At 40.6% G+C, this 24963-nt stretch overlaps 1 protein-coding gene across 1 annotated transcript; it reads left to right on the forward strand.

Annotated features, from left to right (window-relative positions):
- The first annotated feature begins 23109 nt into the window (after nucleotides 1-23109).
- Olfr8 (olfactory receptor 8) lies at nucleotides 23110-24042 on the forward strand. Its single transcript, NM_207201.1, has one exon. It carries the CDS (start codon nucleotides 23110-23112, stop codon nucleotides 24040-24042), a length of 933 nt encoding a protein of 310 aa, NP_997084.1.
- Nucleotides 24043-24963: the final 921 nt, after the last annotated feature.

Here is a 24963-nt window from a genome sequence, read left to right on the forward strand (position 1 = left end):
TCTCTCCTGAGTTTCAGTGGTCAGAGCACTCTCTGCAAGCAGGCTTTCCTCTTTCAGTGGAGGTGCACAGATATCTGGCATTCTGACTTGTCTCCTGGCAGAAGATGAAGGCCCAAAACAGGACCTGTCCCAGAAGCTGTTAGCTTCTGTAGTCTGCACTCTCACCTGTGCAGACTAGTCTTGGTGGAGTCTGGGAACCAAGATGTCTCCCACAGATGCTCAGGCAAAGCCCTCCCGGCCGCCCTCCTAGACCCGGCAGACACCTATCCTCTGGCAGGGAAGGTACCCGGATGTCTGGAGCCTGAAAAGGGGGCTGCCTCAGAATCTCTGTGGCTCCTGCCTGTCCCAGAAGCTGTTAGCTTCTGTAGTCCACACTCTCGCCTGTGCAGACTAGTCTCAGTAGAGTCCGGGAACCAAGATGTCTCCCGCAGATGCTCCAGCCCATTATGTATTTTCTTTGACTGTTGTCTTAATGTTTTCTATGGTATCTTCTGCACCTGAGATTCTCTCTTCTATCTCTTGTATTCTGTCAGACTCCTGATCACTTTTCTAGGTTTGTTTTTTATATCCAGGGTTGTCTCCCTTTCAGATTTCTTTATTGATTCTATTTCCATTTTTTATGTCCTAGATTGTTTTGTTCAATTCCCTCACCTGTTTGCTTGTGTTTTCTTGTTATTCTTTAAGGGATTTTTTTTGTGTTTCCTCTTTAAGGGCTTCTATCTTTTTATCTGTGTTCTCCTGTATTTCTTTAAGGGAGTCATTTATATCCTTTTTAAAATCCTCTATTATCATCATGAGGTATGATTTTAAATGAGAGTCTTGATCTTCCATTGTGTTGGGGTATCCAGGGCTTGCTGTTGTTGGAGAACTGGGTTCTGATGATGCCAAGTAGCCTTGGTTTCTGTTGCTTATGTCTTTGCCCTTGCCTCTCACCTTCTGGTTATCTCTGGTGTTAGCTGGTCTTGCTATCTCTGATTGTGGCTTGTCCCTCCTGCAAGCTTGTGTGTCTGCACTCCTGAGAGACCAGTTCTCTCTGGGAGCTATTTGGGTATGGGGATCTGTAGCATAGGGTCAGCTCTGGGACTTAGACAGAAACTGGAAGGATCCTATCTCTGAATGCTCCTTGGTTTCTGTGTCCTGATGGCTCTGGGCTGGTCCCTCTTGGGCTAGGATTATGAGTAGAAGTGGTGGTTTCACCTGAGCTCTCAATTGTTCCAACACTCTTGGATGTCCAGCTGTCTCCTGGTGGGACTCAGATATGGAGGTCTGTGGCACAGGGTCAGCTCCTAGCACAGATGGAAACCGGAAGGATCCTGTTCCAGGTTGCTCCTTGGTTCCTATGTCCTGGAGGCACCAGGCGGGTTCCTCGGAGCAGAAGTGGCGGTCCTGCTTGTGCTCACAGGTATGTTAGTACTCCTGGGAGACCAGCTGTCTCCTGGCGGATTGTGTGTTCACTTCTTATGGATAGGACACATTTTTGGTCAAAATTTCAATGTTTATAAGAGAAATTTGTCAAAAATTCTCTTTGCTGAATCTTTCTGTGGTTTAGGTATCAGGGTGACTGTTGCCTCATAGAATGAGTTTGGCAATGGTCCTTCTGTTTCTATTTTGTGGAGTCATTTGAGGAGTGTTGATATCAACTCTTCTTTGAAAGTCTGGTAAAATTCTGTGCTAAGTCTATCTGTCTCCCCCCCACACACCCCTTTTATTTGGTTGGGAGACTTTTAATGACTGTTTCTATTTCTATAGGGGTTATAAGACTGTTTAAATAGTTTACTTGATCTTAACTTTGGTAAGTGATGTCTGTCTAGAAAATCATCCGTATCATTAAGATTTTTCCAATTTTGTAGAGTACAGGCTTTTAAAGTAAGAGCTAATGATTCTTTGAGTTTTCTCATTGTATGTTGTTATGTCTCCTTTTTCATTTCTGATTTTGTTTATTTGCATATGGTCTCTCTGCCGTTTAGTTAGTTTGACTAAGGGTTTGTCTATCTTGCTAATTTTCTCAAAGAACCAACACTTGGTTTTGTTGATTCTTTATGTTGTTTTCTTTGATTCTAAATGATTGATTTTAGCTCTGATTTTGATTATTTCACACCATCTATTTCTCTTTGATGTGTTTGCTTTTTTTTTTTTTTTTTGAAGAGCTTTCAGATATAGTTTTAATTTGGTGAATTGAGACCTTTCTAATTTCTTTATTGAGGCATCTAGTGCACTGCATTCATTGTGTAGCATAAATTTGATTATGTTGTAGCTTCATTTCACTGAATTCTAGGAAGTCTTTAATTTCTTTCCTAACCCAGATATCTTTGAGTAGACGGTTGTCTAATTCCCAGGAGTGTGTAGGCTTTCTGATGTTCCTCTTGCTTTTGAAGTTCAGCTTTAATTCATAGTGTTGTGATATGATACAAAATGTAATTTAAATTATATGTTTCTGTTGAGGCTTGCTTTGTGACTATGTGGTCAATTTTATAGGAGAATTCATGAGATGCTGAGAAGAGGGTATATTCTTTTGTGTTTAGGTGAAATATTCTGTAGATATCTCTTAGGTTCATTTGATTAATCAACTCTGTTTGTTCCATTATTTCTCTGATAGTTTTTGTCTGGATGACCTGTTGATGGTGAGAGTGGAGTATTGAGGTGTCCCACTACCATGTGTGGGGTTCAATGTTGAATTTAAGCTTTAGCAACATTCCTCTTACAAATGTGGCTGCCCTTGCATTTCAGGCATAGATATTCAGAATTGTGATATCATCTTTGTAGATTTTTCCTTTGATGAGAATGAAATGCCCTCCCCTGTCTCTTTTGATTAATTTTGGTTGAAGGTCTATTTTATTATATATTAGAATGGCTGCTCTAGCTTGCTTCTTGGCTTCGTTTTCTAGGAAGACTCTTTCCCTGCCTTTACTTTGAGGTAATGCCTATCTTTATTGTTGAGGTGTGTATTTTTGTATGCAGCAGAATGATGAATCTTGTTTTTAATCCATTCTGTTATCCCATGTCTTTTTATTGGTGAATTGAGTCCATTGATGTTTAGAGAGATTAATGACTAGTGAATTTTAATTCATGCTATTTTGATGTTATTAATTCATCTTCTATGTAGTTATCTTCCTTGGGGTGGAATTTTCCTTCTAGTAATTTCTTTTTTTCTATCTTTTTTTTTGCAGGGCTGGATTTAAGGATAGATATTGTTTAAATTAGAATTTGTCTTCAAATATTTCATTTTCTCCATCTATGGTGTTTGAGGGTTTTGCTGGGAATAGTAGTCTAGGTTGACATCTGTGGTTTTTTAGAGGTTGCAAGATATATATCTAGGTTCTTCTAGATTTTAGAGTCTTTGTTGAGAAGTCAAGTCTAATTCTCATAGATCTGCCTTTGTATGTTACCTGGACTTTTTACCTTGCTGCTTTTACAATTCTTTCTTCATTCTGTAGGTTCTGTGTTTGGATTATTACTTGTCAGGAAGATTTTTTTTCTGGTTCAAACTAGTCAGTGTTCTGCAAGCTTCTTGAATGTTTATATGCATCTCTTTATTTAGGTTGGGAAAGTTTTCTCCTATGATTTTGTTGAAAATATTTTCTGGGCCTGGAGCTGAGACTTCATATTCTTCTATTCCTATTATCCTTATGTTAGGTCTTTTCTTTATATATATATATATATATATATACTTTTTTATTAGGTATTTTCCTCATTTACATTTTCAATGCTATCCCAAAAGTCCCCCATACCATCCCACCCACTCCCCTACCCACCCACTCCCACTTTTTGGCCCTGGCGTTCCCCTGTACTGGGGCATATAAAGTTTGCAAGTCCAATGGGCCTCTCTTTCCAGTGATGGCTGACTAGGCCATCTTTTGATACATATGCAGCTAGAGTAAAGAGCTCCGGGGTATTGGTTAGTTTATAATGTTGTTCTAACTATAGGGTTGCAGATCCCTTTAGCTCCTTGGGTACTTTCTCTAGCTTCTCCATTGGGGGCCCTATGATCCATCCAATAGCTGACTGTGAGCATCCACTTCTGTGTTTGCTAGGCCCCAGCATAGTCTCACAAGAGACAGCTATATCTGGGTCCTTTCAGCAAAATCTTGCTAGTATATGCAATGGCGTCAGCATTTGGAAGCTGATTATGGGGTGGAACCCTGGATATGGCAGGCTCTAGATGGTCCATCCTTTTGTCTCAGCTCCAAACTTTGTCTCTGTAACTCCTTCCATGGGTGTTTTGTTCCCAATTCTAAGAAGGGGCAGTGCCCACACTTTGGTCTTCGTTCTTCTTGAGTTTCATGCGTTTAGCAAATATTATCTTATATCTTGGGTATCCGAATTTTTGGGCTAATATCCACTTATCAGTGAGTACATATTGTGTGAGTTCCTTTGTGATTGGGTTACCTCACTCAGGATGATACCCTCCAGGTCTTTTCATTGTGTTTCAAATTTCCTGCATGTTTTGGGTTAGGAACTTTGTACCATTTGTCTTTTCTTTGAACAATGTGTCAAAATCTTTTATGGTATCTTCTACACTTGAGTTTTTCTCTTCTATCTCTTTTATTCTATTGATAATGCTTGTATCTGTTGTTCATGTTCTCTTCCTTAGGTTTTCCATCTTCAGGATTCCCTCACTGTGTTTTCTTTATTACTTCTATTTCCATTTTCAGGTCTTGATCAGTTTTATTTATTTCCTTCACCTTTTTGATTGTATTTTTCCTATACTTCTTTAAGGGACTTTTTCCCCCCTCTTTAAAAGCCTTTGCATGTTTGACTGTATTTTCTTGTATTTATTTGAGGAATTTATTTAATTCATTTTTAAAAGTCTCTATCATCTTTATAAAATGGTGTCATACTACTCTGACTTTTGTTGTTTTTCTTCTTTTGGGGGTCTTTACCCTTATTCTCTGTTCCTGTTGTAATAGGTATTGAGTAGGGGCCTATCCTCGATAATTCTGATGTGGAAGGGCTCTGATGGGATATCTGTTGGCTCTAATGTTCTGGATCATCAAGTCTGATGAAGATGGACAGAGAGTTGGTGGGAGAATGGAGGTCTGTCAAGGATAGCAGGCTGCTCAGGGCAGCAGGGAGTGCCTGAGAATACTCAGTGGGCAAGGAATCTAACCTTTCTGGTTCCAGATCATCAGGTCTGTGATGGTTGGTAGAGAAATGGTAGGATAATGAAGGTACAGGGAGGGTGTGTGTCTAACATCCTGCTCAGGGCAGCTGTGGATTCTCCAAAGGACTCAGTGGAGGGCTGGGGAAATGGGTTCAGTTTATGTTCAATTTCTAATAATTACATGATATCTCACAATTTGTGAGTTTAGTTGCAAAGTGTCTGATACCCTGTTCTTGCTTGTATGGGCCCTGGCTTGTGATGAACAGAAATGCATGGAAGCAAATACACATAAGTACAAAATAAAAAATGAAAAAATGTCTACTTTATCAGACATTAGTGTGGGAAGCCGTTGCAGAGTGGCAGTTGCAGAGTGGCAGTTGGCTACTGCTGGCCACCACACATACATAGGCAGTGAAGGTTCTTTTGCCAAGACAAGTTAACCAATCAGATAGGCCTCTCCTAGGCCTATGTAAGCAGCGCCAGTTCTGGGCTCAGGGTCTTTCGCCTCTACAATCAAGCTCTCCCAATAAACGTGTGCAGAAGGATCCTGTTGCAGCGTCGTTCTTCCTGGCCAGTCGAGCGCGCGCAAGAAGTGGTGCCGAAAACCCGGAAAAAGAAACATCTTCAGGCACGAGCGAAGACCCCCTGCTACAGGGAGGATTCAGAACTGCATCACGGGGAAGGAGCGGTTAATAAAGGTTCCCGTAAAACAGACTGTTGAGAAGGATCCAGCATGGATTCAGAACTCTTCAGCTGGGGAACGGTGGTAATAAAGGTTCCCGTAAAACAGACTGCTGAGAAGGATCCAGCATGGATTCAGAACTCTTCAGCTGGGGAACGGTGGTAATAAAGGTTCCCATAAAACAGACTGCTGAGAAGGATCCGGCGTGGATTCAGAACTCTTCAGCTGGGGAATGGTGGTAATGAAGTGTTCCTGCAAAACAGACTGCTGAGAAGGATCCGGCGTGGATTCAGAACCCTTCAGCTGAGGAACGGTGGTACCGGGTGAAGAAAATCCACTTTGGGTTCGTGAAAGATCAAGATGAATCCGAAGATGATCCTGCTCCTGATGATTGAGACCGGGATAAGTATACCTTTGTGGGCCATAAGTTCGCCCTAGGTCATTTAGCAGTTACTGTCACACAGTACTGCGGTATCCAGAGACGGGCAACTTTCCTCATGCACAGACCAACCTAAGACACAGGGCCCAGTGGCGATAGGGTTACCCTATGACGGGAAAAGCTGTGACATTAGAGGAACGACCTAAAACAGGAGCCACGGCTGATGGACATAATTGCACAGGCCTAGACCAGCCTCATTTTATTAAAACAAAAAGGAGGAGATGTGGGAAGCCGTTGCAGAGTGGCAGTTGCAGAGTGGCAGTTGGCTACTGCTGGCCACTGCACAAACATAGGCAGTGAAGGTTCTTTTGCCAAGACAAGTTAACCAATCAGATGTGAGACACGCCTCTCCTAGGCCTATGTAAGCAGTGCCAGTTCTGGGCTCAGGGTCTTTCGCCTCTACAATCAAGCTCTCCCAATAAACATGTGCAGAAGGATCCTGTTGCAGCGTCGTTCTTCCTGGCCAGTCGAGCGCACGCAAGACATTAGAATTTCCAGACCAGCTTGATTTAGTCTATCTTCATTGTTTGATAGAATGATTTCCACCATTTGATTCTCAGACTGTAGTTATTTTTATGTGTGTGTTATTTAAAAAAAGGCATACTAGGATTTAGGTTTTAGTTTCATGTCATATTTTTTTTGTTTATTTTGTGTTTGTGAGTGTGGGTCGTTTGGTAGATGCTTATGCTCATGCCAGGAACTTATTTTGAGGCCAGAGTACAACTTTTGGAAACAACCTAAATGTCCCACAACAGAAGAATGGATACAGAAAATGTGGTTCATTTACACAAAGGAATACTACTCAGCTATTTAGAATGAGGTCATCCTGAGTTTTGCAGGAAAATGGATGGAACTAGAAAATCTCATCTGGAGTGAGGTAACTCAGACCCAATAGGACATGCATGGTATGTATTCACTAATAAGTGGATATTAGCCAGAAAAAGTACAGAATACCCAAGATACATTCCACAGGACTCAAAAATCTCAACAAGCTGAAGTGCCCAAGTGAGGATGCCTCAATCCCACTTGGGAGAGAGAAGAAAGCAATCACAATTGGGGAGGGAGGGAGGGACCTGGGAGAGAAAGTAGACAGGGTGGGGGAGGGTTAGGGGAGGGAGGGAAACCTGATTTTGTTTTGGGTGAGGAAAAAGGACTGAAGCCCTGAGGGCCAGCAGAAAGAATGTAAACAGGCAACCTCAGGAAATAGGAGGTAGGGGGGGATACCCCAGAATGCACCAGAGACCTGGGAGGTGAGAGACTCCCAGGATTCAAAGGGAGGGAGCTGAGATGAAATGCCTGACAGTAGGGAGAGGGAACTTACAGAGCCCACCTCTAACAGGAAGACAGGACATCAAGAAAGGGATGGGGTTGCCAACCCACAGTCACACCTCTGACCCATAATTGTTTCTGACTGAAAGAATTACAGGGATCGAAATGGAGAGGAGCCTGAGGAAAAGAAGGTCCAGCAACAGGTCCAAAGTGGGATCCAGCTCAAGGGTAGTTCCCAAGGCCTGACACTATTACTGAGGCTATGGAGCACTCACAAATAGGGACCTATCATGACTGCCCTCCAAAAGACCCAGCAAGCATCTGAAAGATTCAGATGCAGATATTTGCACCCAACCAATGGACAGAAGAAGCAGCTGGCCCCTGTTGTTGAAATAGGGAAGGCTGAAAGACCCTGAGGAGAAGGGCTACCCTGTAGGAGGACTAGCAGTCTCAATTAATCTGGACTCCTGAGATCTCTCAAACACTGGACCACCAAACAGAAACATACACCAGCTGATATGAGGCCCCTAACACACATACAGTAGTAGTAGTAGTAGTAGTAGTGTCTGTGTTCATTCAGAGATGATGCACTTAATCCTCAAGAGATTGGAGGCCTCAGGGTGTTTAGAGGTCAGGTGGGGTAGAGGTTGGGGGCATCCACGTGGAGATGGGGTGGGGTAGGGTGGAGATGTGGGATGTAGAGCAGAAGGAGGGTTGAAGGGGGGTGGGGAATGGAATATGGAATGTAAAAATCAAATTAAATTAAAAAATTTCTTGTTGTGGGACAATCATTCTCTTTAGTATTGTGACCACTGAAGTCTCAACAGCCTTCAGTGCATAGATCTATACTCATGGCCAAAAAGATGATATTTTCTAATTTCAACGAGTATGAAAACATAACAAAACAATTCATAGGGGAAAGACAGACCAGTAATAACAGTAGGAGGGATCTTGGTCCGGGACCCGCCGAACTTAGGAAATTAGTCTGAACAGGTGAGAGGGTGCGCCAGAGAACCTGACAGCTTCTGGAACAGGCGAAAGCACAGAGGCGCTGAGGCAGCACCCTTTGTGGGCCGGGGACAGCCAGCCAACGTCCGGACCGGAGGACAGGTGCCCGCCCGGCTGGGGAGGCGGCCTAAGCCACAGCAGCAGCGGTCGCCATCTTGGTCCGAGACCCGCCGAACTTAGGAAATTAGTCTGAACAGGTGAGAGGGTGCGCCAGAGAACCTGACAGCTTCTGGAACAGGCAGAAGCACAGAGGCGCTGAGGCAGCACCCTGTGTGGGCCGGGGACAGCCGGCCACCTCCCGGACCGGAGGACAGGAGCCCACCCGGCTGGGGAGGCGGCCTAAGCCACAGCAGCAGCGGTCGCCATCTTGGTCCCGGGACTCCAAGGAACTTAGGAATTTAGTCTGCTTAGGTGAGAGTCTGTACCACCTGGGAACTGCCAAAGCAACACAGTGTCTGAGAAAGGTCCTGTTTTGGGCCTTCTTCTTCGGCCAGGAGGAGGTCCAAATACAAGATATCTGCGCACCTTCCCTGTAAGAGAGCTTGCCAGCAGAGAGTGCTCTGAGCACTGAAACTCAGAGGAGAGAATCTGTCTCCCAGGTCTGCTGATAGACGGTAACAGAATCACCAGAAGAACAATCTCTAAACAGAGTCAACTATAACTACTAACTCCAGAGATTACCAGATGGCGAAAGGTAAACGGAGGAATCTTACTAACAGGAACCAAGACCACTCACCATCACCAGAACCCAGCACACCCACTTCGCCCAGTCCAGGGAACCCCAACACACCTGAGAACCTAGACCTAGATTTAAAAGCATATCTCATGATGATGGTAGAGGACATCAAGAAGGACTTTAATAAATCACTTAAAGAAATACAGGAGAACACTGCTAAAGAGTTACAAGTCCTTAAAGAAAAACAGGAAAACACAATCAAACAGGTAGAAGTCCTTACAGAAAAAGAGGAAAAAACATACAAACAGGTGATGGAAATGAACAAAACCATACTAGACCTAAAAAGGGAAGTAGACACAATAAAGAAAACTCAAAGCGAGGCAACACTAGAGATAGAAACCCTAGGAAAGAAATCTGGAACCATAGATTTGAGCATCAGCAACAGAATACAAGAGATGGAAGAGAGAATCTCAGGTGCAGAAGATTCCATAGAGAACATCGGCACAACAATCAAAGAAAATGGAAAATTCAAAAAGATCCTAACTCAAAATATCCAGGAAATCCAGGACACAATAAGAAGACCAAACGTACGGATAATAGGAGTGGATGAGAATGAAGATTTTCAACTCAAAGGTCCAGCAAACATCTTCAACAAAATTATTGAAGAAAACTTCCCAAATCTAAAGAATGAGATGCATATGAACATACAAGAAGCCTACAGAACTCCAAATAGACTGGACCAGAAAAGAAATTCCTCCCGACACATAATAATCAGAACATCAAATGCACTAAATAAAGATAGAATACTAAAAGCAGTAAGGGAAAAAGGTCAAGTAACATATAAAGGCAAGCCTATCAGAATTACACCAGATTTTTCACCAGAGACTATGAAAGCCAGAAGAGCCTGGACAGATGTTATACAGACACTAAGAGAACACAAACTGCAGCCCAGGCTACTATACCCAGCCAAACTCTCAATTATCATAGAGGGAGAAACCAAAGTATTCCACGACAAAACCAAATTCACGCATTATCTCTCCACGAATCCAGCCCTTCAAAGGATAATAACAGAAAAAAACCAATACAAGAACGGGAACAACGCCCTAGAAAAAAACAAGAAGGTAATCCCTCAACAAACCTAAAAGAAGACAGCCACAAGAACAGAATGCCACCTTTAACAACTAAAATAACAGGAAGCAACAATTACTTTTCCTTAATATCTCTTAACATCAATGGTCTCAACTCGCCAATAAAAAGACATAGACTAACAAACTGGCTACACAAACAAGACCCAACATTTTGCTGCTTACAGGAAACTCATCTCAGAGAAAAAGATAGACACTACCTCAGAATGAAAGGCTGGAAAACAATTTTCCAAGCAAATGGTATGAAGAAACAAGCAGGAGTAGCCATCCTAATATCTGATAAGATTGACTTCCAACCCAAAGTCATCAAAAAAGACAAGGAGGGACACTTCATTCTCATCAAAGGTAAAATCCTCCAAGAGGAACTCTCAATTCTGAATATCTATGCTCCAAATACAAGAGCAGCCACATTCACTAAAGAAACTTTAGTAAAGCTCAAAGCACACATTGCGCCTCACACAATAATAGTGGGAGACTTCAACACACCACTTTCACCAATGGACAGATCATGGAAACAGAAACTAAACAGGGACACACTGAAACTAACAGAAGTGATGAAACAAATGGATCTGACAGATATCTACAGAACATTTTATCCTAAAACAAAAGGATATACCTTCTTCTCAGCACCTCATGGTACCTTCTCCAAAATTGACCACATAATAGGTCACAAATCAGGCCTCAACAGATTCAAAAATATTGAAATTGTCCCATGTATCCTATCAGATCACCATGCACTAAGGCTGATCTTCAATAACAAAATAAATAACAGAAAGCCAACATTCACATGGAAACTGAACAACACTCTTCTCAATGATACCTTGGTCAAGGAAGGAATAAAGAAAGAAATTAAAGACTTTTTAGAGTTTAATGAAAATGAAGCCACAACGTACCCAAACCTTTGGGACACAATGAAAGCATTTCTAAGAGGGAAACTCATAGCTATGAGTGCCTTCAAGAAAAAACGGGAGAGAGCACATACTAGCAGCTTGACAACACATCTAAAAGCTCTAGAAAAAAAGGAAGCAAATTCACCCAAGAGGAGTAGACGGCAGGAAATAATCAAACTCAGGGGTGAAATCAACCAAGTGGAAACAAGAAGAACTATTCAAAGAATTAACCAAACGAGGAGTTGGTTCTTTGAGAAAATCAACAAGATAGATAAACCCTTAGCTAGACTCACTAAAGGGCACAGGGACAAAATCCTAATTAACAAAATCAGAAATGAAAAGGGAGACATAACAACAGATCCTGAAGAAATCCAAAACACCATCAGATCCTTCTACAAAAGGCTATACTCAACAAAACTGGAAAACCTGGACGAAATGGACAAATTTCTGGACAGATACCAGGTACCAAAGTTGAATCAGGATCAAGTTGACCTTCTAAACAGTCCCATATCCCCTAAAGAAATAGAAGCAGTTATTAATAGTCTCCCAGCCAAAAAAAGCCCAGGACCAGACGGGTTTAGTGCAGAGTTCTATCAGACCTTCAAAGAAGATCTAACTCCAGTTCTGCACAAACTTTTTCACAAGATAGAAGTAGAAGGTATTCTACCCAACTCATTTTATGAAGCCACTATTACTCTGATACCTAAACCACAGAAAGATCCAACAAAGATAGAGAACTTCAGACCAATTTCTCTTATGAACATCGATGCAAAAATTCTTAATAAAATTCTCGCTAACCGAATCCAAGAACACATTAAAGCAATCATCCATCCTGACCAAGTAGGTTTTATTCCAGGGATGCAGGGATGGTTTAATATACGAAAATCCATCAATGTAATCCATTATATAAACAAACTCAAAGACAAAAACCACATGATCATCTCGTTAGATGCAGAAAAAGCATTTGACAAGATCCAACACCCATTCATGATAAAAGTTCTGGAAAGATCAGGAATTCAAGGCCAATACCTAAACATGATAAAAGCAATCTACAGCAAACCAGTAGCCAACATCAAAGTAAATGGAGAGAAGCTGGAAGCAATCCCACTAAAATCAGGGACTAGACAAGGCTGCCCACTTTCTCCCTACCTTTTCAACATAGTACTTGAAGTATTAGCCAGAGCAATTCGACAACAAAAGGAGATCAAGGGGATACAAATTGGAAAAGAGGAAGTCAAAATATCACTTTTTGCAGATGATATGATAGTATATATAAGTGACCCTAAAAATTCCACCAGAGAACTCCTAAACCTGATAAACAGCTTCGGTGAAGTAGCTGGATATAAAATTAACTCAAACAAGTCAATGGCCTTTCTCTACACAAAGAATAAACAGGCTGAGAAAGAAATTAGGGAAACAACACCCTTCTCAATAGCCACAAATAATATAAAATATCTCGGCGTGACTCTAACGAAGGAAGTGAAAGATCTGTATGATAAAAACTTCAAGTCCCTGAAGAAAGAAATTAAAGAAGATCTCAGAAGATGGAAAGATCTCCCATGCTCATGGATTGGCAGGACCAACATTGTAAAAATGGCTATCTTGCCAAAAGCAATCTACAGATTCAATGCAATCCCCATTAAAATTCCAACTCAATTCTTCAACGAATTAGAAGGAGCAATTTGCAAATTCATCTGGAATAACAAAAAACCGAGGATAGCAAAAACTCTTCTCAAGGATAAAAGAACCTCTGGTGGAATCACCATGCCTGACCTAAAGCTTTACTACAGAGCAATTGTGATAAAAACTGCATGGTACTGGTATAGAGACAGACAAGTGGACCAATGGAATAGAATTGAAGACCCAGAAATGAACCCACACACCTATGGTCACTTGATCTTCGACAAGGGAGCCAAAACCATCCAGTGGAAGAAAGACAGCATTTTCAACAATTGGTGCTGGCACAACTGGTTGTTATCATGTAGAAGAATGCGAATCGATCCATACTTATCTCCTTGTACTAAGGTCAAATCTAAGTGGATCAAGGAACTTCACATAAAACCAGAGACACTGAAACTTATAGAGGAGAAAGTGGGGAAAAGCCTTGAAGATATGGGCACAGGGGAAAAATTCCTGAACAGAACAGCAATGGCTTGTGCTGTAAGATCGAGAATTGACAAATGGGACCTAATGAAACTCCAAAGTTTCTGCAAGGCAAAAGACACTGTCTATAAGACAAAAAGACCACCAACAGACTGGGAAAGGATCTTTACCTATCCTAAATCAGATAGGGGACTAATAACCAACATATATAAAGAACTCAAGAAGGTGGACCTCAGAAAATCAAATAACCCCCTTAAAAAATGGGGCTCAGAACTGAACAAAGAATTCTCACCTGAGGAATACCGAATGGCAGAGAAGCACCTGAAAAAATGTTCAACATCCTTAATCATCAGGGAAATGCAAATCAAAACAACCCTGAGATTCCACCTCACACCAGTGAGAATGGCTAAGATCAAAAATTCAGGTGACAGCAGATGCTGGCGAGGATGTGGAAAAAGAGGAACACTCCTCCATTGTTGGTGGGATTGCAGGCTTGTACAACCACTCTGGAAATCAGTCTGGCGGTTCCTCAGAAAATTGGACATAGTACTACCGGAGGATCCAGCAATACCTCTCCTGGGCATATATCCAGAAGAAGCCCCAACTGGTAAGAAGGACACATGCTCCACTATGTTCATAGCAGCCTTATTTATAATAGCCAGAAACTGGAAAGAACCCAGATGCCCCTCAACAGAGGAATGGATACAGAAAATGTGGTACATCTACACAATGGAGTACTACTCAGCTATTAAAAAGAATGAATTTATGAAATTCCTAGCCAAATGGATGGACCTGGAGAGCATCATCCTGAGTGAGGTAACACAATCACAAAGGAACTCACACAATATGTACTCACTGATAAGTGGATACTAGCCCAAAACCTAGGATACCCACGATATAAGATACAATTTCCTAAACACATGAAACTCAAGAAAAATGAAGACTGAAGTGTGGACACTATGCCCCTCCTTAGAAGTGGGAACAAAACACCCATGGAAGGAGTTACAGAAACAAAGTATGGAGCTGAGATGAAAGGATGGACCATGTAGAGACTGCCATATCCAGGGATCCACCCCATAATCAGCTTCCAAATGCTGACACCATTGCATACACTAGCAAGATTTTACTGAAAGGACCCAGATGTAGCTGTCTCTTGTGAGACTATGCCGGGGCCTAGCAAACACAGAAGTGGATGCTCACAGTCAGCTAATGGATGGATCACAGGGCTCCCAATGGAGGAGCTAGAGAAAGTACCCAAGGAGCTAAAGGGATCTTCAACCCTATAGGTGGAACAACATTATGAACTAACCAGTACCCCTGAGCTCTTGACTCTAGCTGCATATGTATCAAAAGATGGCCTAGTCGGCCATCACTGGAAAGAGAGGCCCATTGGACACGCAGACTTTGTGTGCCCCGGTACAGGGGAACGCCAGGGCCAAGGGGGGGGAGTGGGTGGGTAGGGGAGTGGGGGTGGGTGGGTAAGGGGGACTTTTGGTATAGCATTGGAAATGTAAATGAGCTAAATACCTAATTAAAAAAAAAATCAAAAAAAAAATAAAAATAAAAATTGGATTATTTGTTTTTTGACAAAAAAAAAAAAAAAAAAAAAAACAGTAGGAGGGAATAAGGGCTGATTTGTGACAATCAGAATGCATACAATATTTTTATGAAATTGTCACAGAGTAAGCTCAGTAAGAGTTAAAGGAGATAGTATAAACTTGGTGTTGAAAGTTCTGTGGGTTGATTAGTGTCTTTAATGCTCCAGTGGGGTTCCTGTCTGGTTAGAGGAGGTGACCTCTTTAAGTTCCATGTCCTCAATATAGTAAGTCACAGCTAAGGTCACCCACATTGATTCTTGAGTGCCTCCCTTATCCCAGGTCTTTGTTTTATCCTGGAGATGATCTCTACCTCCTCACTGCTATCAGTTACAGATTTCCATCATTTCATGGCCATCTAGCCATCTCTCCAGTCCTTCTCTACACCTGACATCAAATTCCCCCATTCTCCTGCTCAAATCTTTTCCCTCCCAGTTACCTCCCTCCATCTGCCTCTTATGACTCTTTTATTCCCTCCATCTAAGTGAGACTCAAGCTTTCTCACTGGGGCCTTCCTTCCTGTTTAGCTTCTTTGTGTCTGTGGAGTGTTCTATGGTACCTGTATGTTATGTTATTATACAGTTTTAAGTGAGTACAAACAATGCATGTCGTTTTGGGTCTGGGTTACCTCACTCAGGATGATATTCTCAAGTTTCATTCATATACTTGAAAAGTTCATGATGTCTTGGTTTTTAATAGCCGACTAGTATTCCATTGTGTAGATATACCACATATTCTTTTTAAAAAATTTTTATTGGTTATTTTATTTATTAACATTTCAGATGTTATCCCCCTTCCCAGTTTTCTCTCCACAAACCCCCTATCTCCTCCTGTTTCCTGCCTCTCCTAGGGTGTTTCCCTACCTGCTAACCCATTCCTGCCTCAGCACCCTAGCATTCCCATACCCTGGGTCACTGAGCCTCCACAGGACCATTTTCTTTACTCATTCTTAAGTTGAGGGAAATTCGGATCATTTCCAGTTTCTGGCTATTAAGAATAAACCTGCTATGAACATAATTGAACAAATGTCTTTATTGGATGGTGAAACAACTTTTGGTATATGACTAGGAGTAGTATAGCTGGGCCTTGAGGTAGAACTGTTGCCTGTTTTCTGAGAAACCACCAAAGTGGTTTCCAAAGTGGTTGTACAAGTTTTCACTCTGTCTTAGTCAGGGTTTCTATCCCTGCTCAAACATCATGACCAAGAAGCAAGTTGGGGAGGAAAGGGTTTATTCAGCTTACAATTCCGTACTGCTGTTCATCACCAAGGAAGTCAGGACTGGAACTCAAGCAGGTCAGGAAGCAGGAGCTGATGCAGAGGCCATGGAGGGATGTTCCTTATTTGCTTGCTTCCCCTGGCTTGCTCAGCCTATTCTCTTATAGAACCAAGATTACCAGCCCAGAGTTGGTCCCACCCACAAGGGGCCTTTCCCCCTTGATCACTAATTGAGAAAATGCCTTACAGTTGGATCTCATTGAGATATTTCCTCAACTGAACCTCCTTTCTCTGTGATAATTCCAGCTGTGTCAAGTTGACACAAAACTAGCCAATACGCACTCCCACCAGCAGTGGAGGAGTGTTGCCCTTGCTCCACATCCTTGCCAGCATGTGCTATCTCTTGAGTTTTTGATCTTAGCCATTCTAAGTGTAAAATGAAACCTCAGATTTCTTTCTTTTTGCATTTCTCTGATGGCTAAGGACTTTGAACATTTCTTTAAGTGCTTCTGGGCCATTGGAGGTTTTTCTATAGAGAATTATCTGTTTAGTTCTGTACCTCATTTTTAAATTGGGTTATTTAGATTGTTGGTATCTAACTTCCTGTGTTCTTTTTAAATTTTGGATATTAACTCTATGTCAGATATAGGATTGATGAAAATCCTTTCCCAGTCTGTGGGCTGCTGTTTTGTCCTATTTACAGTGTCTTTTGCCCTACAAAAATTTTGCAGTTTTATGAGGTCCCATTTATCAATTGCTGATTTTAGAGTCTGAGCCATTTTTGTTCTGTTCAGGAAATTGTTTCCCATACCAATGCATACAAGGGTATTTTCCCTCTTATTTTGTATGATATTTATTATATCTGGTTTTATGTTGAGATCCTTGATCCAATTGCACTTTAGTTTTTTTGTTTGTTTGTTTGTTTTGTTTTGTTTTGTTTTTTTGTTTTTGTTTTTGTTTTTTTTTTTTTTTTGAGACAGGGTTTCTATGTATAGCCCTGGCTGTCCTGGAGCTCACTTTGTAGACCAGGCTGGCCTGGAACTCAGAAATCCGCCTGCATCTGCCTCCTGAGTGCTGGGATTAAAGGCGTGCGCCACCAAGCCCAGCTATGCACTTTAGTTTTTAGTAGGGTGTTAAGTAAGGATCTGTTTTCCTTCCTCTACGTGTAGATATCAGTTATTCCAGCTCCATTTGTTGAAGATGTTTTTCTTTTTCCATTGTATGTTTTCAACTTCTTTATCAAAAAACAAGTGTGGGGGAGGGAGCAGAAACCTAGGGAGGGAATGGCTAACGAATAACCAGCACAAATTGAGGCCCATCCCACAGGCAAGCACCAATTCCTAACACTATTAATGGTTCTCTGTTATGCTTGCAGACAGGAGCATGTTTTTTCTGACTTAGCTGACTCAGACAGATACAGACACCCAAAGCCTAACAGTGGATGGAGCTTGGAGATTCTTATGGAAGAATAGGAGTAAGGATTGTGGCCCTGAAGGAGTAGGAATTTCATCAGAAGATCAACTCAGTCACCTAACCTGGACCTTTTGGGCTCTCTGAGTCAACCACCAACAAAGAACATACAGTCTGGACCTAGGCCTCCCCAGTCAGATGTAGCAGATGTGCTGTTTGACCTTCATGTGGGTCCTGAACAACTGGATTGGGGGCTATCCTAAAAGCTGTTGCTTGTACCTGAGATATGTTCTACTAGCTAGGCTGCCTTCTTTGGCATTGGAGAGGAAAAATTTAGCTTCCCAGAGACTTGAAGGAGGAGGGGAAGAGAAATTCTGGGTGTCCCCACATGCTCAGAGAAGAACAGGAGGTGGAATGGGGGAAGGATTATGGGAGGAGTGACCTTGAAGGGGGCAGTGTGCAGAATGTAAATTGAATAAGTAAAATAAAATAAAATTAAATAAAAAAAGTTAATGGAGAGGCTGGCCAGATAAAGCAGTAGTTAGCAGATTTGCTACCATGCAGACAATCCATGTTTGGTTCTTGGAACTTACATCATATCCCACAACCTTCTCTAAGTCCAGTTCTACAGGATCTAATCCCATCATCTGGCCCATGGAGGCACATGTACTTATAAATATGCAGAAGAAACAACAACAAAAATATTTTTGAGAGCAGATGTGAACAGTTTTCTGACATTTCAGGGATTTTTGTGAGATCCACTGAAAATATTTTAACGATTCACATGATTGACTTAAAAGAGGTCATTTGTATTAGGCTTTAGGAAAATGTCAATTGAATAATGGTTTCCAGGAGACAAAACCTTTAGAGAGTAGTTAAGTTCATGGAGAAGAGACAACCAAAAGTCATTGGTCCCTGGGAATCAGCAAAATTAAATTCTTGGCTTTCCAGTCCTGTGTCCCAGAGGATAATCAGCTACTTAAAGGATAATGATGTAAAATTAGGGAAATGTGAGAATGAGCAAGTGTAGGACACTTCAACCTTATCTTCTCCTGACCTTCAGAGTATGCAGCCTTGGATAGAAGCTGGAGAGGTAGTACTCACTTCTTGTTTCTTAAGTGTTTTCAGTTCTTTGTGCTGTGTGGACTGGTTCATAGTTTCAGTCTCCACCATTTTCTGAGAAGCTTGAGCTGCCATTCAGTGAATTCTTCAAAGAGAGCGGTCAGGTGAGTTTTACTCTGTAGACACTGCAAGAGATTGTTAAAGAAAATTGGTTCTAGGTTTGTCCTTCTGAGGTCACTGTGAGCCAGTCCTTGTTAGTATAGTGGGGTTTCTCTGACTGCTTACCTTGCCATTCCATCACTTTTTGTTCAGAATATTAAATTGAGAAATGAATCTTAAAGAAATTAACCCCAAATTTCATTGATGACAGAAATGGCAAAAACAGAATCCTGAATGGAAGTGGGAACTGGGTTAGATGTAAAAGTTTATTTTACTGTAAGAACTACCCAAGAGTCTTTACAGTTTAAGTAGTAGGAGAATACAGGAGTGGAGTGCAGAGCAATAGAGCCATTTTGTATTAAATGAGATTTATTGGACTGTTTTTATGATGAGGAGAAAGATCAGTGGAAGGCAATATTACAAGTTGATAGGAAATGGTAATTAAATATCAATGTTTGCTGTGAATACACATACATACACTTGAAGGCACACACATACAAACACACACAGACACACAAACACAGAAATTTTTCCAATCTCTGAGAAAGGCTCAATATTTCTATGAGGTTTTTTGTTCATTTCCTTTCTCTACTGAAAATGCTTATGAGGTCTTTTTTTGTATTCTCTTGTGGGAACATTTATATTCCTGGTGTCAAACGTATTCTTTCAGTGTATGTATTAGAGTTCCTTTACATTTTTTTTTTTTACAAATCGCCTGATTTTCACTTATTTCTTTATTACTCTTATAAGTGAATTCATAATAATATTTGAAAGTTTGTTTTGTGTTCATTAATTTATTATAATCCGTCATGCTTGTGTTCAACTGGCTTCTTGTTCTTCAGAAAGAATTCACTAATGTGTCATTTATTTTTGTCCTATTTTTCCATCAGGTCCTTTTTACATGCTTCCAGTGTGTTTCTTCATCTTTATTATTCTTTAACTTGCTATTTTCATGTCTGTAATGAGATACAACCCAAAAGTGGGAGGGTGCCACCACATTTATTCATTATTTGCATGTTAGTCATTCTTTTCATCATTCAAGAAACATCCATGCATTTGATTGGAGCATACTTGAACATGCAGCTCTATGAGACCCATTAAGTTTTAATAAAGCTGCCTCCATGTATTTAGAGGTGTTTTTAAAATCATATTTGTTTCCTTTCAAGTCTTCAAAAGTTTGACTTTAAGTTACTTATCCTTTGTGATACCATCAAAAATTGGTCTTTTAAATATTTGCTTCATATTGAATCACACTAAACAAGAATTGAAATGAATGTTATATAAAGTAAAGGATATCATTGAAGTCTAGGAAAGAAAAAATGAGAAGAGAAAATGAGGTTCAAACTGCTATCAAATAATGCTTCATGAGTGCTGAAGACCTCATGACCTGCAGTATGCCAAGGGGATCATAGTTTGAAACTTATTACATATACTTCCACATCTGACATTTATTTTATAGAAATAAATAAAACATTACTTTAAAAACTGTACACTTGTAATTTATTACGTGGTTTTTTTAAATAGAAAGTTATAAGAGAGTAATTGGAATTCTTACAACATAAATAGGTAATAAATGTTGAAGGAAATGGCAACAGTAAGTCCTTTGCCATGATCATCAAATGCTGTGTACCCATGTAGAATGATCACTCTGTATCCTATGTATATTACAAGTTGCTAGGGATTAATTCAAAGTCAAAATTAATGACAATGCAATAGTAAAGGGCATGGTATCATAATTACCCTTCCTTTCACTCCCCTTTGCTTCTCTATCTTTATCCACACTAGAGAAAACATGTAATACTAAAACTTTGTAAGATTGTAAACATTGAAATGCAAAAGAATAAGAGAGGACACATGAGAAAATCTAGTAGAGAAAGGAAATGTGATTGAGATACTCTATATACATATGTGGAAATGTCCCAATGAGCCACAGAACTTTGAATAAATAAAAAACCATGATGATACTAGATAAAACTAAAATGAAAAAACTCCATAATCTTGATGTGTTAAGGGGAGAAACTAATTACCACTGCCCTGTTCTGCTTCAGAGTTTCTTAGTATCTCTGAAAATGTTTCTCTACATATTATGTGTGCATACTTGCTCATACATTGCTTATGAAATATTCCAGTAGTATTCTAGGCTAGTCATTATGCATTATATGTCTACTCCAATTTTATTTTCTATTTCTCAGCTTATCTTTTCACTAAATAACAGGCACAGACATCAAAGAATGATTGTTCATAGCACATATTAGCTGTTTCAAACCATGTAAAAAACTGTACAATTGTGCCCGTGGATCCATTGGGAAGGTATTTTGTGTTCTTTTTCATGGATTTTAAATTACACACATGCTGCAATAACAATTTTGCTTTTAGGTTAAACTTCACTTCTCAATGTGAAGCAATTCTACCCTTCAGTGTCTAGCACTGCTCACCTCTCATACAGGGAGTCTTCATTAGAGGCTGGGTTGCTTCTAAGCACCCTGTGAGGCACAGAACATCCCACTACACAGAATGATCTGGCCAGAATGTCACCTGGTTACTATGCAGAAAGTCCTGTGTGTGATTTCCTCAAAATGCGTAAATCACAGATATATACATGCACAGGCATGGCAGACACATAACAGCAGCTTCTATCTTTCTTTTCAGTTATACTTGCTTTCATACTCTTCTTTTTTTTTTTTTTTTTAATTAGGTATTTAGCTCATTTACATTTCCAATGCTATACCAAAAGTCCCCCTTACCCACCCTCCCCCACTCCCCTACCCACCCACTCCCCCCCTTTGGCCCTGGCGTTCCCCTGTACCGGGGCACACAAAGTCTGCGTGTCCAATGGGCCTCTCTTTCCAGTGATGGCCGACTAGGCCATCTTTTGATACATATGCAGCTAGAGTCAAGAGCTCAGGGGTACTGGTTAGTTCATAATGTTGTTCCACCTATAGGGTTGAAGATCCCTTTAGCTCCTTGGGTACTTTCTCTAGCTCCTCCATTGGGAGCCCTGTGATCCATCCATTAGCTGACTGTGAGCATCCACTTCTGTGTTTGCTAGGCCCCGGCATAGTCTCACAAGAGACAGCTACATCTGGGTCCTTTCAGTAAAATCTTGCTAGTGTATGCAATGGTGTCAGCATTTGGAAGCTGATTATGGGGTGGATCCCTGGATATGGCAGTCTCTACATGGTCCATCCTTTCATCTCAGCTCCATACTTTGTTTCTGTAACTCCTTCCATGGGTGTTTTGTTCCCACTTCTAAGGAGGGGCATAGTGTCCACACTTCAGTCTTCATTTTTCTTGAGTTTCATGTGTTTAGGAAATTGTATCTTATATCGTGGGTATCCTAGGTTTTGGGCTAGTATCCACTTATCAGTGAGTACATATTGTGTGAGTTCCTTTGTGATTGTGTTACCTCACTCAGGATGATGCTCTCCAGGTCCATCCATTTGGCTAGGAATTTCATAAATTCATTCTTTTTAATAGCTGAGTAGTACTCCATTGTGTAGATGTACCACATTTTCTGTATCCATTCCTCTGTTGAGGGGCATCTGGGTTCTTTCCAGTTTCTGGCTATTATAAATAAGGCTGCTATGAACATAGTGGAGCATGTGTCCTTCTTACCAGTTGGGGCTTCTTCTGGATATATGCCCAGGAGAGGTATTGCTGGATCCTCCGGTAGTACTATGTCCAATTTTCTGAGGAACCGCCAGACTGATTTCCAGAGTGGTTGTACAAGTCTGCAATCCCACCAACAATGGAGGAGTGTTCCTCTTTCTCCACATCCTCGCCAGCATCTGCTGTCACCTGGCTTTCATACTCTTCACTGCATCACCACTCCTTGTCCTGTTACAGGGTAATTGTTTTAAAATAGTTTTAATTGTTATTCTATTTCTCTCTCTTTCTCTCTCTGTGTATGTGTGTGCTCTAATTCATTAAAAGGGTGAATTTTGCAGAATGTGTATGTAGATAAAGGTATGTTATGCTATCACCCCAAAAGGTAGTAAACATGATTTCTTTATTTTCCTATATCCTTTTCATTCATATACATGAAGTTATTTTTGTTTTTATCAACCTCTATAAATTCCCTAAACACTGCCTGAATCATATTTAGCAGTAACATTATGTATTCATAATAATTTCTCATTAAAACTGTAGAATACATGACTTTTAATAAAAGGTTCAGAGAGTGAAAGGAATGTCTATCAAGATTAACATCAGAGACTCCATAAGAAGAACAATTTCTTGGAAACAATTCAGAAGTTAATTTGCTGAAAACATAAAATTTAGCATATAATCTACATCAATGTGAGAATAGTCATGCTATCTTGTCTTTATCTTGTCTCATAGACACATGTGACTGATGGAATCAGGCAACAGCACAAGAAGAATTCCAAGTTTTTTTCTTCTTGGATTTTCAGAAAACCCACACCTTCAATTCCTCATTTTTGTACTGTTCCTTTCCATGTACCTGGTAACAGTGCTTGGGAACCTGCTCATCATCATGGTCATCATCACACAGTCTCCCCTGCACACACCCATGTACTTCTTCCTTGCTAACCTGTCCTTTGTGGACATCTGTTTCACCTCCACCACTGTCCCAAAGATGCTGGTAAATATACAGACTCAAAGCAAGGCCATTACATATGCAGACTGTATTAGCCAGATGTCTGTCTTCTTGGTTTTTGCAGAATTGGACAACTTTCTCCTGGCTGTGATGGCCTATGACCGATATGTGGCTATCTGTCACCCATTGTATTACACATTCATTGTTAACCAACATCTCTGTATACTGATGGTTCTGCTGTCCTGGGTTGTTAGCATCCTACATGCCTTCTTACAGAGCTCAATTGTGCTACAGTTGACCTTTTGTGGAGATGTAAAAATTCCCCACTTCTTCTGTGAGCTTAACCAGCTGTCTCAACTCACATGTTTAGACAGCTTATCAAGCCACCTCATAATGAATCTTGTACCTGTTCTATTGGCAGTCATTTCCTTCAGTAGTATCCTTTACTCTTATTTCAAGATAGTGTCCTCCATATGTTCTATCTCCTCAGTTCAAGGGAAGTACACGGCATTTTCTACATGTGTCTCTCACCTTTCCATTGTCTTCTTATTTTATAGTACAGGCCTTGGAGTGTATGTCAGTTCTGCTGTGGTCCAAAGCTCTCACTCTGCTGCAAGAGCCTCTGTGATGTATACTGTGGTCACCCCGATGCTGAACCCCTTCATTTATAGTCTAAGGAATAAAGATGTGAAGAAAGCTCTGGAGAGGCTATTAGAAGGAAAACTGTAAAGTGTATCATTGGACTGGCTGAAGTTTCCATTATTGCAGACTGTGAAGCTGCAGAGCCAGAGATTGGGACTATGTCTTCAGACCATAAAGGGATAAGATACCTATGAATATTTTTGGAAGGTTTGGAGAAAGTGTTCAAAGGTAGAAGAGTAAATGCTGCTCTCCAGAGCAAAATTTATTTCCAAAGGACATATTTGGACAGTTCATAACTGCCTGAGAATTCAGATTCAAGGGATGCATCACCCTTTCTCAACTTTCTAGATACCTAAAGTATCTAACTCAGTCTCTGTGAGCTCCCAGAGGCCCAGGTTAGTTGGCTCTTGGTCTTCCTATGGGATTGTTATCCCTTCATATTAGTGGGCGCCTATGATATCCCACACACATATGCACAAATAAAAATAAAATAGGTCTTATTAATATAAACACATATTCCCTGGCATTTCTATTACTCTCATTTCTGCTGTACACATTATATAAGGAAGTCACATTACTAAGATATTTGTTCTTTCTATTATACAAAAATTTCTCTTCTGTAGTAGTCCTGGCTTCCCAGAGTTATTCCAAAACACAGTACTCAATGTGTTTGGGTCAGCAACATTTGAAAATAATTCCCTCATATGTGACATATACTGTTTATAAAAGCATATTTTTGGTATGTTTTCCTACCATATAATTAAATGTGGCCCTGTGTGTTTACAAAGCTCTATTTCCAGCTTTCATTTTATAGAGGGCTTGAAATTACTTGCACAAGTTTTGAATTCTATAAAATTCATTAACAGGAACTAAGAAATCACCAATTATTCTACTCACTTTACTATATAAGAGTATATCTTCATGTTGATTTTGTAGGAAACCAATAGGGTGAGATAATACCTAGGAATTATTACGCTATGTTATAGTGACAGGAAAGGCATATCAGAA

The sequence above is a fragment of the Mus musculus genome, chromosome 10 (assembly GCF_000001635.26).
Source record: "Mus musculus strain C57BL/6J chromosome 10, GRCm38.p6 C57BL/6J".
Taxonomy (NCBI): domain Eukaryota; kingdom Metazoa; phylum Chordata; class Mammalia; order Rodentia; family Muridae; genus Mus; species Mus musculus.

What these genes read in the sequence shown, in the direction of transcription:
- Olfr8 (NM_207201.1), top strand. Translation starts at nt 23,110, where the DNA reads ATGGAATCAGGCAACAGCACAAGAAGAATTCCAAGTTTTTTTCTTCTT.